The 17,807-nt window shown below is 36.6% G+C and overlaps 1 protein-coding gene and 1 pseudogene across 1 annotated transcript; both read right to left on the reverse strand.

Annotated features, from left to right (window-relative positions):
- Positions 1-7,892: 7,892 nt before the first annotated feature.
- Positions 7,893-9,718, reverse strand: LOC108216930 (homeobox-leucine zipper protein ANTHOCYANINLESS 2-like; annotated as a pseudogene).
- A 4,605-nt stretch (positions 9,719-14,323) lies between these two features.
- LOC108216933 (uncharacterized) lies at positions 14,324-15,370 on the reverse strand. Its single transcript, XM_017389793.2, has one exon. The coding sequence runs from the start codon at positions 15,368-15,370 to the stop codon at positions 14,324-14,326; it is 1,047 nt and encodes a 348-aa protein (XP_017245282.2).
- Positions 15,371-17,807: the final 2,437 nt, after the last annotated feature.

Here is a 17,807-nt window from a genome sequence, read left to right on the forward strand (position 1 = left end):
CACAAACGATCTCTTGCCCATTTTGATATTTGAAACCAGTTTTGGAATCCTTGAGTCCAGATCTTTCGATACATACCAGATTCACAACGATCTGTGATCGTTCTTAGTAAGGGTTTTTCGAGACTTTACGACTTCTAGGCTAGTTTTGATCGAGATTTTAGTGTCCATAATTTGCGAAGCCGATCCCGTAATCCTTAGAATTTCGAGAGGAACAACATACTGTAATTTCATCAAAATCTAAAATTCTTGGATTTAGGGTTTTTCGGAGCGTTATTAATTAATTATTTTCGTGACATAAGTTGATATTTGTTCGTGCCTTTTCGTGAAACGAAATTTATAATCATTTTTAATTCTAATTAAAAATGGCTGCAAATTTTGATATTCCGAAAACAAATTTCACTATTGTTGAAAATAATAATTTAATTACGCAAGCGAATTATCGACGCTGGGTTCGTTACTTGTCAGAATTTTCATTTGCTAGATTTGCTATGACAGAATCAGTTTATCTTAACAAATCTCTACTTCGAGATTTTCTGTCTTCTATTTCTGTTGTAAATGAAGAACAGGTATTTGGACTCAAGTGCGTCATTCAGGGACGAACACTGATGATTACTGAACAAACCCTGAACACTGCACTCCAATTGCCAACTGACAACTTTGAGGCTGTTCCAGACAAGGCTGAACGAACAAATTTCTTCTTTGCTATCCATTGCCAGAGGGAGAATGGTGATCTTCCAAGCAAAATGTACGTCAAGCATTTACCTCGAGAATGGAATTTCTTCTTTAATTCCATTTCTCATGTATTTGCACCAAAGACTGGAGGGTTTCATGGCATCACAACCTTCAACCAGGAGATTGGAATTGCAATAGCTCAGAATACAAGGATAAATCTGGGACACATGATCATGGGAGCTTTTCAGGACTCCCTAAGGAAAAACAGAACCATACTCCTCTATCCTAGGTTCTTCCAGATTGTGCTGAATCAACTACTGACTCCTGCTGAAAGAGCTGTCTATCCCAATATAGACAATGTTATATGCTCTTTCATGACTACCAGGGTCATCTCTATGCTGGAAAACCATCAGAACTACACCAACAATGAAGATGTGGTTCTTCCGGAGGCAATGCAAGAATTCCTGAACAATCCAAATGTACCTCCACCCCACATTCAAAATGTTGCTGATCCAGTGGTTCAGGAAGAGGAGGCCCCTGCAACTCAAAGTACTGAAGTCCCTGAGTCATCTCATCAAGCTGATATCCCTGAGACTCAAACTTCACAAATGGAAGAAGAGGTGATAGTGGAAGATGCACAGACATCCTCAGATGACAATGCTCAATCTGACGGAGAGGATTCCTTACAAGACAACTCCACTGATTCTGAAGATGAAGTGGGTAGTCCTGCTCAAACTACTGCAGCTGCACCTACTGATGATGTGATGGTGGACATTGATGAACTCTTCACCAACACCTATAATCCTTTGCTGCAGTCAGGTATCCCTTCTGATTCTGACAACTTGTCTTTTAGTGCACCTGATTGGGTTCAGAATCTTTTGGATTCCAATCAGCTTTCACCACCTATCACAAGTGCCAATGAATTTGAAATCCCCCAAGTTCATAACCAAGGCACCACTTCACAAACACAACAAACATCTGAAGCAGAAACTACTCTACCCCTCAGCCAACCACTCACTATTTCTGAGAGAGAGGGAGAAAGTGCCTTAAGTGCACCACATAAGGAGTTTGTTTCTGAATCTGCAGCTCTGTCTCCTAGTCAGGAAAGGAGAATAGAACCTGAGACAACTGCAGAACTGTCTTTTTCTTCACCACCTCAGCCAAATATTCCTTCAATGCACAGTGAGGTTGCACACACGATAGAAGAATTGACGGTTGCTAACACTTTGTCGTCCATGTCAGGGATAGACACTGTTGTTACTGATCCTATTCAGGGTCAAGTGCCTTCACAGGCTTCTGGGGGAAACTTGGATGAAATGCCACATTCTACATCCTTGTCTACCCCCCTGGGAGGAACATTCCCAGATCCTTCAAAGGACTCTTCACCTCTCGAAGGTGAACGGCAATCTATTTCTGAGCCCTTCATATCAGGAAGTGTGCCAGTTACTGAGGACTTGTCACAAAGTCATTCGCCGTCAAAGGCAGTTGTGGGAAACCAGGGTGCTTCGCCTATTCAAGGATCACATCCTTCGAGCCCTGTGTCTACCCACCCTGAGATTCCAACTCAGGATCCATCAAAGGACTCACCACTTTCAAGTGGTCGGCAACTTGTTTCTTATGACTCAGATTCATCTGACGAGGAAACCGAGGACGAAGGCTTACGAACCTTCATTGCACCTTCTGTGACCTCTCTAGAAGAGGCTAAGAAGATTTCTCTTGCAGGTACATCCACAAAAGCTGGAGCTTCTTTGAGTGAGAGGGAAACACTTACAGAACCAGTTATACAGAAACCCTCTGCCCCACTGAGTGCTCTAGTGTTGAGTGAAATGAGAGAAACACCTGCAGAACGAACTAGTGAGAACCCATCAACCCAACCTTCAATTGAATCTGCTATTCCAACTGTATCTGTGACAGAATTTGAAGCTCTGAAGTTCAAAGTTCAACATCTAGAAGCTGAGAATCTTGTTCTACGGGAAGAGTTAGTGGAAATAAAATCAACTATGGAACAAAGGTTGGCTGCACTTGAAGCTAAATTGCTGGCATCTCAAACTTCCAGAGAGGATTACTCAACTGAGGGGGAGAGAGCAGCAGAAAAAGCAAAAGGGAAAAGGGTGATCACAGGGGTGTCTGAAGAACTGATTGATTCTGCTCTTAAACATCAATTCAGTTACAGTCATGATGAATACATCCCTGAGTTTGTGGATGACAGGGTGATAAGGATGGTTGGTGCTGAAAATGATGATCTGGAAGAAGGAGAAATCCCAGACAATGAAGTCTTTGCTGATGAACTTGCATATCATAATGACATCTTCCCTCCTCAAGAATTTGAAATTGCAAATCCACAAGACATTGCTGAAGTTTCTAAGGATTATGCTGAGCAAAGGAGAGCAAGGGAGAAGTTAGAAAATCAAAGACGGATTCGAAGGGAAAGGAGACTTGCCAATCTACACAAGGAAGGAGATGAGTGGGATGCTGCTAGATCAGTGTTTGACTTTCCAGAGGTCACTCAAGATAATGATGATGACGAAGTGAAAGATATCTTTGACTCCTTCAGGAACAATTACAAGGACTTACATGATTATCATGAGGTGTTAAATGATATCATTTCTACTGTGTCTGTTGCTGTGCTTCCCAGAAGAGGATGGATGGTAAACATGTCATTTGAGCTACAAAGAGAAGGCCATGGACTCAAGCATGTGTCAAGTCAGTTTCTCAGAGATCTATCTTTAACTGAGTTGTTTGTGGTAAGAAATAAGATCATCTCAACCGGCAGAAAGCATAATGAAGTATTCAGAGATATGGTGGAAGAATGGATCACTGATATTGGAGTTGAAATTCATGACAAACCTTCAGTTATCAAGTATTTCAAGGATGGTATGATTCAGAGTATTGGACTCACTGATGAAGCATTGTCAACATACAATCCTCGTATACTGAAATATCTGGAAACTCAAGTCAGGGAGAAGTGCTCAAGGACTAGCAAGGGAAGACTAACTGCAGAACTGCTATATGCCTATCGTCTAAACTTTGCTGCTCTGAGAGACTTAGACTTATCAGCAATCAATCGTCAACCACCATATCCACTGCCTTCACTCAATCCTGAAATTCCTGAAAATCCAAAAGCACCTGTTGTAACCTACAATCCTACCTCTGTGATATTCAAGAAGAAGAAAGACTCTGAGCCCACTGCTATACCTCTGACAGAAATTGGAAAGTTCTCTTCCAAAAGAATCATTCGTGATGTTGCTGCTGTCAAGTTATCAGTTGTGAAAGAAGATAAGAGTGTGCTCAAAGATTTAATTGATCTTCTGGAGATAAGAAAGGCTGTAGAGACTGTCCATAACACTTCAAGGGTTCGTGCTCATCCATCAAGAATCATCATGAAAATTGAAGGAATGGAGATGAATGTCACCTTTAAGAAGTTGAAGAAAATGGTTCATGTCCAGACATTAGAGAAGATGAAGAAGAATCTAGAGCAACCTCCACCTGAGAACACACTGGAGCAAGTGGCACTGAGTACCATCACTGCTAGGATTGAAGAAATTGAGAGCAAGCTCACTCAGAAGAAAGAGGAGGAAGCTGCAAAGAGAAAAGCAGAGCAGAAGCTGATTAATGCAAGAGCCAAGAAACCAAGGAAAGATTAGTTCAGGCTACAGGAACAAATGGCTGCTTGTATTTACTTTTGAATTCTGGAAAATGTAAAATATAATCCAGACTGTACTTAGTATTATTTCCTGTTTAAATTAGTATGCTTTTTCATTGTGTCAGTTGAGTTATCCTCTTAAAGGATTTGCTTGTCGAACTCTAACAATCAAATAGGGGGAGATTGTAAAGCATAATGTAACGTAACTGTAATTACGATAACTCAACACAACAAAAGACAGGAAACAATACGTAAGTATAATACAGGAATCTACAGGTTGGAGATTCGATACGAATAGACAAAGTCAATCAAGATATCTGAGACGAGCATCCGTCCACTGGAAGAAGTTCATTAACATGTTCAAGCCTCAGTGAAGAATAAAGTTCTATATGTTTCTGCTATCAAGATTGCCTGAAGATCAAGTATCAAAGACCAGAAGATTCCAGTATATTTAATTTGATTATTTATAATCAAATTTATCGAAGCAACATCTAACCCGGAATGACTGATCAAGTATATTATCAAGCAAAGGATTCAAAGAATCATTTCAGTTCGAGTCGTTCGTGAACCAGACCAGTGCACAGGACGTCAGGACGTACGAAAGAATTCAGTGGATTTAATCAAAGGATTAATTGATCAAGTCAATTAAACAGTTCAGAAGAAGACAATGGATTTAATTGACATATATATATATATATATATATATATATATATATATATATTCTTAATTGTGAATTACTTGAATACAATTAAATTCAAGTAATTAAATAAAAACAATTAACTATATATATATATATACATATATATGAGTGTAAATGGAAGGCTTGTAATTTCTGTCTAAGTCATAGACAGTGTGCATGCTCTGTGTGGCGCAAGGTTTGACCATAAGTCAAAACCTGCGCTAACATTGCCATTTGCACTATGGGAGGAATGAGGCGCCAGGTTTGACTGAAGTCAAAACCTGCGCTTCCCTTCTTCACAGTGCAACTAAGTTGAAGATTTGTCTAAGGCATTACTCTCAGGGATACAGTGGGAGTTCAAGTGAGGCGCAACGTTTGACTCAAGGTCAAAGTTGGCGCCACACACACTCTCCATGGTGTCAAGCGCAAGTTTGGTTGATTAAAAAGAGTCTAAGTCACAGGTGAATAACAAGAATGCACTGTGAGGCGCAACTGTTGACTGAGGAGGCGCCAAGTTTGACTTCTGTGAAGAATGAATGTATTTGGGGCGCAACTTTGCTTTACATATATATATATATATAAATATGTGTATATGAAAGTTGCGCCACCACCAATATATTCTGAGTTAGATTTATTTTCATAAATCGAATCCGTCCAGGACGAACTCAAGTCGTCCAGGACGAACTCGTTAACCATGGTTAGTTGTTGGAAAGCCTATAAATAGAGGTTAATGTTTTCATTTGAAAACAACTACACACTTTGTAAGTGCACACACTATACACATTCTCGAGAGTTAAATTAGAAGATCATATTTATCGAGAGTTTGTAATAGAGTGATTGTAGTCTCTGCAGCCGACACTTGTGTTGGAATTTGTAGCACCCGAGGATTATTTCTAATACAAGAATATTCCCCGACTTGCTGGAGTTATTTATTTTACGATTGATTTAACATGGACTGAAACAAGATTATCCGCAATTAAATTAAATCGAAGAAATTGGTACGACGTATTCAACCCCCCCCCCCCTTCTACATCTGATTGGACCTAACATAATGGAAGCCGAATCTGGATTCTTTTTTATCGTTCCACGGGTTGTTGATGGAAATAACTACTAGCAGATTTGGGAATGGAGGCTTATTTGGATGCTTTATATCTTTGGGAAGCAGTAGTGGAAGATTATGAAATCCATGAACTTCCTAAAAATTCTACGATGGCTCATTTCAAATCACAGAACGAGAAAAAAACAAAGAAATCAAAGGCTAAAGCCTGTTTGTTTGCTTCAGTTTCAGCATCCATTTTTACTCGAATTATGTCTCTTAAGTCAGTGAAGAAAATATGGGATTTCCTCAAGTCTGAGTACAATGGAAATGACAGAATTCGTGGGATGCAAGTATTAAATTTGGTTCATGATTTTAAGTTGTAAAAGACGAAGGAAACAAAGGCAATTAACAAGTATGGTGACAGGCTTCTTAACATTGGGAATCAAGTCAGTTTTTTAGGTTCTTCCGTAGCAGATTCCAGGATTATTGAAAAGATCCTTGTCACGGTGCCAGAAAGGTTTGAAGCCACAATTACTACTCTTGAAAATACCAAGGATCTGTCAAAGATTACACTTACGGAACTTTTAAGTGCCTTGCAAGCACAAGAACAAACACGTGCAATGAGACAAGAAGGATCTATTGAAGGAGCACTACCAATGAAGCATTAAGACGATGGGGAAAATAAAAGGTCTACATAGAAAAAGTATCATGCTTGGAGTCAAGAAATTTGTATAGCAGGCAACGGGATTAGATTCGAAAAGAAAAGACCATGATTTAGAAAAGATTATCCCCTTGTCAACATTGTAAAGTTTCATTTCAATGAGAATCTATATGATGTTCAAAATTTAGAGGAATGGCCATTTTTATATACAACTGACATACAATTATTATCTTCCAACATATACTCAAGGCCGTCCAATTAATTAATATCACAAAACAATAGCACAAAATATTTATATATAGAGAGAGAGAGGGGGGGGGAAGTTATATGGAGACCACTTTTCATTAGAGACCACTTATGTTTTGCAATTAAAATACTGCATAAAAATATTGCAAAACACATTTTTTTGCGAAGTATATTCAATAAGTATCACTATATTATTAAAATATTAAAATTCAATTACATTTAACAAGCAAATCATGAATGTTCTGTCAGATCTCTCTCCCATGTAGCATCAACTTTTGATTTACCTTTCCCATGCACCAAATAGCCAGCCCTTTTATTTTGCCTACTCATCCTCATAGTCCTATGATCAAGAATTTTATCAATCATTTGGTCAAACTGCTTTTAAATAGTAGGAGGCGCACGCTTTAGCTGCTGCCTTTAACCCAACAGATTCTCATGAAAAGGCTAAAAAACTCACATGGAAGGTTGGATGAATCTTCACCCTAGCTAGTAGATCCAACGTATAAGCCACAACCTTAACTTTATTGATGAATTCAAATGGTATCATATTTCGGAATCAAACCACGATGTACTGATTTTGAGCTAATTATCTTTCAAATATGAGGTGTTAATTTCAGCAGCACCGTGTCCCCAAACTGAAATTCCAAAGGCATACGCTTCTTATTATCATATTTCTCATTTTGTTTTGTGTTTTACCAAGGCTATCATGAGCATCCTCAAATAATACTATATTTAGAATTTGGTTCCCAATATGTTAAATTTGAATATCACGTCCAACCAAAGTTGGGACTTATATATAATGTGTTTTAATGTTACAATATAAAAATCTATTTTACCTATTACTCCCTCTGTCCCACCCAATTGTTATCATTGGGGGACGGGAACTCGGCACGCATTCTAAGACACATTTTACGTATATTTTCATAAATTATTTTAATTATATTTTTTCTTTCAAATAAAAATAAGTTGCTTGCAGAATCGCAGAAAATGCACCTCCCGGACAGGAACTAATGGCGATAGGACTTGTAGTTCAACGTGCATCTACAAAATGAATAGAGAAAATAAAATTATCGGACTGGAAAATGTAATTCAAGAAGTTTTACGAGCTTTTAGGTTCTTACCAATTGAAGTGCGCCATTTCTGGTACCACCCATACCATTTGAAATAACATCGGTTGTAGAAGTTCTGGCAATCATACAAGGAAACATTTCTGCCCATTTGTTCTATTCAAATCAAATCAATTGTAAGAATCAGAAGTATATTCAGACATGACACACATTAATAAACTGAACATAAGAAGATTCTGAGGCCAAAACTTATGCAAACTCACCGAATCCATCAGTGTTTCGACAAGAGCCAAGCTGTTAATAATTACCATTCCACTCTCTCGAGAAGCCTCCGTAACTAAACCATTAGGCCTTGGACCATTACAAGGATTATTAAATATTCTCAAGTACTCATCATAATTCAACATCTCTCTTCCACCTTCCCAATTCCTTATCCATAAAGGCTCATCAGTCTGTGCCATTTTCACCAATTCATCCATAGACGCCAACGCGAGCTCAAGGTACATCGATCTCTCCATCCCCGTCGGACCCGAATTTGATCTATTTTGAGGAATCACAGACAAAGAACTAGAAATCCCATTACCATAATCAGGAGGCCCTAAAGGCATAGCTGTTGAAACTGAACTCAAACCACCAAAACCATTTCCTCCAACACCAAGTTCCAAACTTGTTGGACTAGCCAAAGAAGACATGGGCCGTCCTAGAAATTTGCCAGTTAATGCACAAACTTTATCTAATTCATCTTTTAATCGCGCATTCTCCATCCGAAGATGTTGTTCTTCTAAAGAAATGTCTCCAATCATAGCTGGACCTCCACAATTTGTACAAATTGGATTCCTCATAGCTTCTCTAATCGACATATTTTCAGCTCGCAGCTTATCATTCTCCTGCCTAAGTAATGAATTCTCATGCCGCTCGAGTTGAGTCTATAGAAAACAAAAACATAAATCAACAACAAAAACCACAAAAAGTATCCATAATCCTAATAATTCAGTGACTATTAGCCCTTCATACCTTCATTTGAGTTCGTCGATTTTGAAACCAAAACTTAACTTGCCTTGTCTCCAGAGAAAGCCTTCTACTAAGCTCTAGCCTTTGCTTCTCATCAGGATGAGGACACTCTTTAAAAAGCCTGAAAAAAAATCCAAAAAAATAAAATCTTGAATCAAAGAAGCACAATATATAAAATTTTAAGCCAAGAATACTAAAATTCATACGATTCAAGTTCTTGGATTTGTTGCGGTGTGTGTCGGTGGTATCTTTTCTTTCTTGGTGGCTTCATGTCATCGGCATCTTGATCATCACCCGAACCTCCATCCATATTATCACTACCAGATCTACTTTCATGTTCTTCATCTCTACTTCTTCTACCACCAACATTAGTATTCGTCTCGTAATTATTTTCACCCATTCTTGTCACCTTGCCCCTCCATACTCGTCTGCTGTTTTTCACGAAACACGAAAGTACACGAACTGTCAGTAAAAACTACATAAATTTGAACTTATATAGAATAAAGAAGAGAGTAAACATACAAGGGCAAGAGAGAGGCCAGGAGAGTTGATCATAGACTTAACAAAAGACTGAGTTACAAGTCGTGGTTGAGAAATTGCACCAGAGGGCATGTTGTTACTATAACCTAAACTATTATTCTCCCCAGCAATTCTCCCTCCACTAGAAGTACTATTATCAAGAAAACCCGCAAAACTCATCAAATATACTTAAGCTAATCAGCTAAATCATGGACTAATCACAATGTTATTAAAATTGTAAGAGAAAATCAAGAAAAACTTGAGAGGCTGAGGAGACACAAGGACTAATCCAAATGTCTCAAACTTCCTCTCTAAATAATAATTTACTCAAGAAGAAAGAAACCCTAGTCTAGACTTGATGTACATCTGTTGTTGCAGTGCATGCTTTCCTTACAAAAAGGAAGAGTTGATGAAAAAGGTTAACTAAGAAAAGCAGGAAACATGTATAAAACAAAAATATAGAAGAGAGTGAAATATAAAGGTTTGAGTTTTGAAATGAGCTTAGAAAGATTGAAGAGATAATATAGATATACAAATATGTGGACTCCTGAAAGCCTTGCATATACTTACATATACGTACAAGTCCCCATCTCTAACAATCGATTGATACCTACATTCAACTATCTGCTATAATTTTTTTGCTAATAAATTTAATATAAAAAAATTTAGTCAATATTGTATCATGTTCTAAAAATTGTCTAGTTTTTCAAGAATTGCAGAGTAATCGCTCAAAAATCGGTCCAAAATATGTAATTGATTTGTTTAATCGCTGATTTTTCAAAAATCGAACAATAAATGATAAATTAGTACCTCAATCTCAATCTAATGGTTCCAATTTTTAAATCTGTAACATTAATATGTAGCGATCAATAGTTGTAGACTCGTTTTTTACAATCAATAGTTGTAGACTCGTTTTTTACGATAATTATATAAAAACAAAAGGAGTAAGGAAAAGGGTGGTTGACTCTCTCAAGCTTTCTCTCTCTTACTTATCTGAGGTGAGGACAGTGGAAAAATGTGACCTTCTTTTAACCTTTTTCTCACATGATTTGAGAATAGAAAAAAACAAGGGAGGTTTGTAGAAAAACAAAAGTTTATTTACTAGTGATTGAGAAGAAGATAGAGAAACGACAGCTCAAATGCTTCATCAGATCTTCTGTCTTTTATTTTTACCTAAACTTGGGGATCCGTGTTTTTCTTTTTTACAGAAACTGTTGTAAATCTCTTTAATTATAATAGTATAGATAGTATACTCGGGACACAACTCGAAGAGTTTTAGAAGTAGATTTTCACTGCACATATTATCTGAACTATCAACTCCATTTTATAGTGGTAGGAGCCGTGTATCGAGAAGTACAAAAATTTAATGCATACAAATGTTTACAATCTAAACATTAGACTTAGGTGACTACTACTCCGTGTATAAGTATCTGTGCCATCCAGAAGCTGCAGCAATTCACTTTGACAATCACAAACCTGTTCATATTATAACACTCCCCCTTGATTGTTAATGTGAGTTATTACAAAGATTGATTGCCTCGTTAAAACCTTGCAAGGAAAAACCCAATGGGATAAAAACCTTGTCGAAGGAAAAAGAGTACAATCTCCCCCTGAATAAAATGTCTCACATTTTGATATTTTGATGTAGCAAGCCTTTTAATCTCCGCATACCCATATTATTTCTCAGCTTCTCAAATGTTGATGTCGGTAGTGACTTTGTAAGTATATCCGCCAGATTATCGCATGAGCGAACTTGTTGTACATCAATATCACCATTTTCTTGAAGTTCATGAGTGTAGAAGAATTTTGGCAATATGTGTTTTGTTCGATCCCCTTTAATATATCCTTCCTTAAGTTGTTTGATGCAGGCCGAGTTATCTTCGAATAAAACTGTAGGTTTGTCTGAAACATTTGATAATCCACATGATTCTCGAATATGTTGGATGACAGACCTTAGCCAAATACATTCTCTGCTTGCTTCATGAATTGCTAGTAACTCTGCGTGGTTTGATGAAGTTGCAGCCATAGTCTGTTTTGTAGACTTCCACAAAATAGCAGTACCACAATATGTAAACAAATAACCAGTCTGTGATCGTCCAAAGTGAGGATCTGACATGTATCCAGCATCTGCATATCCAGTTAGTTGCGAACTTGAACTGCTTGGAAAGAATAACCCAAGATCAATTGTACCCCGTAGATATCTGAATATATGTTTGATTCCATCCCAATGCCTTTTAGTAGGGTCAGAACTAAATCTCGCCAATAGGTTCACTGCAAATGCAATATCCGGTCTTGTGTTGTTTGCGAGATACATGAGGGCGCCAATTGCACTGAGATATGGAGTCTCAGGTCCAAGAGCCTCTTCATCTTTCTTTCTGGGACGGAAAGGATCCTTTTCAACCTCAAGTGATCGAACAACCATTGGTGTGGTTAGTGGATGAGCTTTGTCCATGTAGAACCGATCAAGAATCTTCTCAGTGTAGTTTGATTGATGAACAAATATGCCTGAAGATAAGTGCTCCACATGTATACCTAAACAAAATCTCGTCTTTCCAAGATCTTTCATTTCAAACGCATTTTTCAAATAATTAGTAGCATTAGTAATATCTTCAGAAGTACCAACAATATTCAAATCATCCACATATACAGCGATAATAACAAAACCAGTCAGCGAACGTTTAATGAAAACGCAAGGACATACTTGGTTATTAATATATCCATCATTCAATAAGTATTCACTAAGCCTGTTGTACCACATACGACCAGATTGTTTCAAACCATACAATGATCGTTGTAATTTAACAGAATATAAATGTCGAGGCTTAGTGTCCTCTATATTTAGTCCTTCAGGGATTTTCATATAAATATCACTATCGAGTGATCCATATAGGTATGCTGTCACGACGTCTAGGGTATTTTCTGAAACTTCAGGGGCTTGAACCTCTTCAGGAGGCAATACCACTTCTAGGGTATTTTCTGAAACTTTTGCCACTTCTGGGGCAATTCCAATCAATTTCCGCTTTCGTGGTACAATATCTTTTGCACCAATAGGTCTACCACGCTTTTGGCGTGGCTTCGAATCACCAATCAATTCTTCTGAAATTGATTTATTACCAGGGATTTCAATCCTGGCTGGAGCATTAACAGCAGGTATATATGATTTCACAATATTTCTAGAATCATTAAAAGCATCTGGCATTTGATTAGCAATATTTTGCATATGTATAATTCTTTGAACCTCAAGTTCACATTGTTTAGTACGTGGATCAATAGCATTTAATCCTGAGGCATTCCATGATATTTCTGAATTTAATTTATGCAAAATTTTGTCTCCCCCTAATGTAGGGAACATAGATTCATCAAAGTGACAATCAGCATATCGAGCAGTAAAAACATCACCAGTTAATGGTTCTAGATATCTTATAATAGACGGAGAATCAAAACCAACATATATACCAATTCTTCTCTGAGGTCCCATTTTAGTTCTTTGTGGTGGTGATATAGGAACATACACAGCACAACCAAATACTTTTAAATGAGAGATATTAGGTACTTGACCAAGAACTAATTCTTGAGGGGATTGTTTGTGGTAAGCAGAAGGCCTTATTCTAATTATATTTGCAGCATGAAGTATTGCATGACCCCAAACAGATATAGGTAACTTTGCTCTTAGGAGTAAAGGACGGACAATAAGTTGAAGTCTTTTGATTAAGGATTCTGCTAAACCATTTTGTGTATGTACATGAGCTACCAGGTGTTCGACTGAGATTCCTACTGACATACAATAATCATTAAAAGTTGCAGATGTAAATTCAGCAGCATTATCTAGTCGGATTGATTTAATGGGATGATCAGGAAATTGAGCTCGGAGTTTAATTATCTGGGCAAGTAATTTGGCAAAGGCTGTATTTCGGGTTGTAAGGAGACACACATGGGACCATCGATTTGACGCATCAATTAATACCATAAAGTACCTAAACGGGCCAGAAGATGGATGGATAGGACCACAAATGTCACCTTGAATTCCTTCTAAGAATTTCGGGGACTCGGTTTGAAGCTTAACTGGGGATGGTCGGACAATCAGTTTTCCTAAGGAACATGCTGAACAATGAAGTTCATCTTGGGGCATTATCTTTTGTGTTTTAAGAGGATGTCCTACAGAATTTTCAACGATACGACGCATCATAGATACTCCTGGATGACCAAGTCTTTCGTGCCAAAGGGAAAGTAGTTTTGGGTCTGTGACTTTGGGGATGTTGACACTATGAGATTCAATAACTCGTATACTCGTAACATATAATCCAGAAGAAACCGAGTAGAATTTTTCTAGGACCTTTTTATTGTCAACGGTGTTTGAGGTGATGAGAATGTATTCTTTTTCATTCTCATTAGTAGTTTCAACGTGAAACCCATTAAGACGAATATCTTTAAAACTCAGTAGGTTTCTAGTTGACTTGCTAGAGTATAGAGCCTCTTGTATGTGTATGTGTGTCTTATTTGGTAAAATAAAACTAGCTTTCCCAAAACCTTCTATTATATTTGATGTACCCGATACCGTCCAGACATGTGAGTTGGTTCTGACTCTGTAAAATAGTGTGTGTGGTTGCGCAGTCAACAATGCATATATCTTCCATCTCTATACACATATATAAACGAAAAACATCTTTATTAAAAACACACCGAGTACATTGAACAACAACATGAAACAAGTACATAAAACGAGTACATAATGGAAACACATAAAACACAGAGAAAATAAGTAAAGTAAGACAATACATATGAAGCCTAGTCGTCTAAACCATAATAAAGATTAGCACCACTGTCTTTTTCATTTGAGGCCTTATTGACTGGTTCATTAACTAAATTATAATTAGCAAAGTTTGTTTCCACTCTCTTTCCAGTATTCCTTTTGAACGACTCGTAGAGATCAACAAGATGTTTGGGTGTGCGACAAGTACGTTGCCAGTGTCCCTCAGTTCCACACCTATGACATATGTCTCGTTTCTCTCCTTCTTGAGGTGCCTTTCTTTTGTTTGACACTTCACGTTGGCACTTGTTGTAATTATCACGTTGCCACTTCTGATGGCCAGAGTTGTAACCATCACGTTGCCACTTCAGGTGGCCAGAATGATATTGATTGCGAGACCGACCACGGAAATTTCCACGTCCACGGTTTCGTCCATAACCTTGTCCTCCTCTATGCCCTTTCCCACGTTCATTCTTCTGGAATGACGTGTTATGTACTTCAGGTAACTGGGCAGAGCCTGTGGGACGTATCTGATGGTTTTTCAATAACAACTCATTATTCTTTTCAGCCACAAGAAGGAGAGATATCAGCTCGCCATATTTCTGAAAATTCCGCTCCCTATATTGTTGAGCCAGGATCATAGTGTTGGGGTGAAAGGTTGAGAGGGTCTTTTCAATCATTTCAGCATCAGTGATATTTTCACCACATAAAATTAATTTTGAGCTTATCTTAAAAAGAGCAGAATTATATTCAGCTACGGATTTGAAATCCTGTAGCCTCAAATTAATCCAGTCATATCGGGCAGATGGCAAGTGAACAAGTTTCTGGTGATCAAATCTATCCTTGAGATTGTTCCTGAGTGGATTTTTGATAGTGAGGTATTCAGATCTTAGGTCTTCGTGGATGTGATGCCTAAGAAAGATTATTGCTTTTGCATTTTGTTCAACAGTTGGGATTTTTTCTGGGTCAATAGTATCTTTTAGGCCATTAGCACTAAGGTGTAATTCCGCATCAAGGACCCATGACAAATAATTATTTCCCGAAACATCCAAGGCAACGAACTCTAATTTTGCAAGATTCGCCATTCTGAATTTAAAAGACGACACAATAATGTAACATGTTGGTGAACAAATAATTAATCATGTGTCACATAATAAAATTTATAATATAAAACAATAAATATTATAATCATGCAACATGAATTTTTAATTTAAATAAATATATAAACAAATTCAAAAATTATAATAACAATGAGGATGTTGATAATAAAATAAAATGAATAAGTTAAAGTGTACCTTCTTTGTTGAAATAAAACCCAGATAAAATCTTGTATTCCTTTATCGAAATAAAACTCGGGCAAGGACTCGTGCTTCTTCCTTGAAATAAAATCCGGATAAAATCTTGTACTTCTTTATCGAAATAAAACTCGGGCAGAGACTCGTGCTGATAACGTGTTGTAAATCTCTTTAATTATAATAGTATAGATAGTATACTCGGGACACAACTCGAAGAGTTTTAGAAGTAGATTTTCACTGCACATATTATCTGAACTATCAACTCCATTTTATAGTGGTAGGAGCCGTGTATCGAGAAGTACAAAAATTTAATGCATACAAATGTTTACAATCTAAACATTAGACTTAGGTGACTACTACTCCGTGTATAAGTATCTGTGCCATCCAGAAGCTGCAGCAATTCACTTTGACAATCACAAACCTGTTCATATTATAACAGAAACGATATTATTATCGGTGTGTAACACACACCATGGATGGGTTTCGCAAATAGAGGCCAGTCAAATTTCAAACTTAATTAGCTTTTGTTGAAAAATATAAAATTTTCCTTTGATTATACTTTCATCAAAAAGTATTCTACTATATAGTACTTATTTATAAAAATATTAATTAATGAACTCAAGTAAATTTTCAATTTAATATCGAATCTTAATCAAATTGGATAAATATTTGAGTTTGACATGTTATTAACAAATTTAAAATGTGTTAAAAATTTAAACTTGCATATGCGAATTTAATTTGCACCAACATACCTAAATAAGTTTCAGCAAACTAACTCTTCCACAAAGTTTGACTTGTTATTAAACAAGTTTAAATATGTGTTAGAAACTCGAACTTGTATATGCGAATTTTATCTAAGATGAACGTAGCTATTAAACAAGTTTCATCAAAGAAGTTCCGAAGAAACTCTATTTAAAGAAAAAGAGTAATTAGAGCATCTTCAACCATTATTTCATATCAAGTATATCATGTCAATTTCAATTTTTTCAATGAGACGATATGTCAAGAAAATTTTAGATAACATTAGAAAATATAGATTTGGATAACCATTATCTGAATTGCCGCATTACCTTATGTCAAATTAAAATATTAAAATTCTATGCTTCTCGACTAGATTAAATGTTTGAAATCATCCACATGGTCATAATATTTTAAAATAATATATAAATTATTATTTTAAAAAATAGCTAATTATTATAGGTAATACAGCATAGGTAATTTACCTTTTTTATCATCTAAATTTTATAGATTGAACATGACAAAGAGACATTCGCAACTTAAAATGCTAAAATGTACTAATGAAGAAAGTTGCCGACGCGAATATTTAACAGTCCTTTAAACTGAATGGGAACAAACATGCTGCATGCAATGTATGGAATGAACGTACCAGACGAGAAACAAATTAATTCATTCGAATAGTAACAAGTAATTTAAATTGTGCAGACTGAATATAAAGAACTTGGAACAAAATAATTCATTTGAAAACTGACAAGTAAATCAATAATTGTACAGAGTGAAAGAATCTGGTATAAAAGAATAGTTCTTGGCTTCTGGTATATTTTGTTTCATATGGCATAAATTTTAAAAATTAGTAATTAACAACCATGACTATACAAATTTTCTAAATGAAATATTCATGAAACCGAAAAATTTTATTCATTTATCGAGAGTCTCATGTTCAATTCTAATCTCAAATTTAAGTAGCGAGTAACGATGTGTTAACCCTCTCCAGATTTAATCGAGGTGCGCATCTATCCGGACATGTTAGTTGGTTTTGTTTTTAATCTGGTTTTATTTTTAATCTGACAAAAAGTCAATTCGGTCAATTTATAGCTCCAGCTTCTCGTTGGTCAGTTTTGATCGGTTGAAATAACCTCTGTTTTTTGTATTGCACCGGACTAATTAAGCTTAATTTTTTTCAAGTTAGAAAGTAGTACAAGGGGTGAGGAAAAGTGGGCATGGGCATGAGGTAGGGAAAACAAGTATTAATGGGAAAAAAAGTGAGACCTACCATCATCTTCATGTAATTCAAGCTCAAAAGTTCACCATCCTTCTCAGTCTTTACATACATGAATCTACCCATTATTCTTCAAAGAAATTTACAACATTAATTGGTTAACGAAGAATTATAGCTAGCAGCCACAAGAAGGGAATAGACAGAGGGGTCTGGTATTTACATTCAATTGCTAGATTTGCTTAGTAGATAGTTTCATTATCTTATTATTAT

The sequence above is a fragment of the Daucus carota genome, chromosome 4 (genome assembly GCF_001625215.2).
Source record: "Daucus carota subsp. sativus chromosome 4, DH1 v3.0, whole genome shotgun sequence".
NCBI lineage: Eukaryota > Viridiplantae > Streptophyta > Magnoliopsida > Apiales > Apiaceae > Daucus > Daucus carota.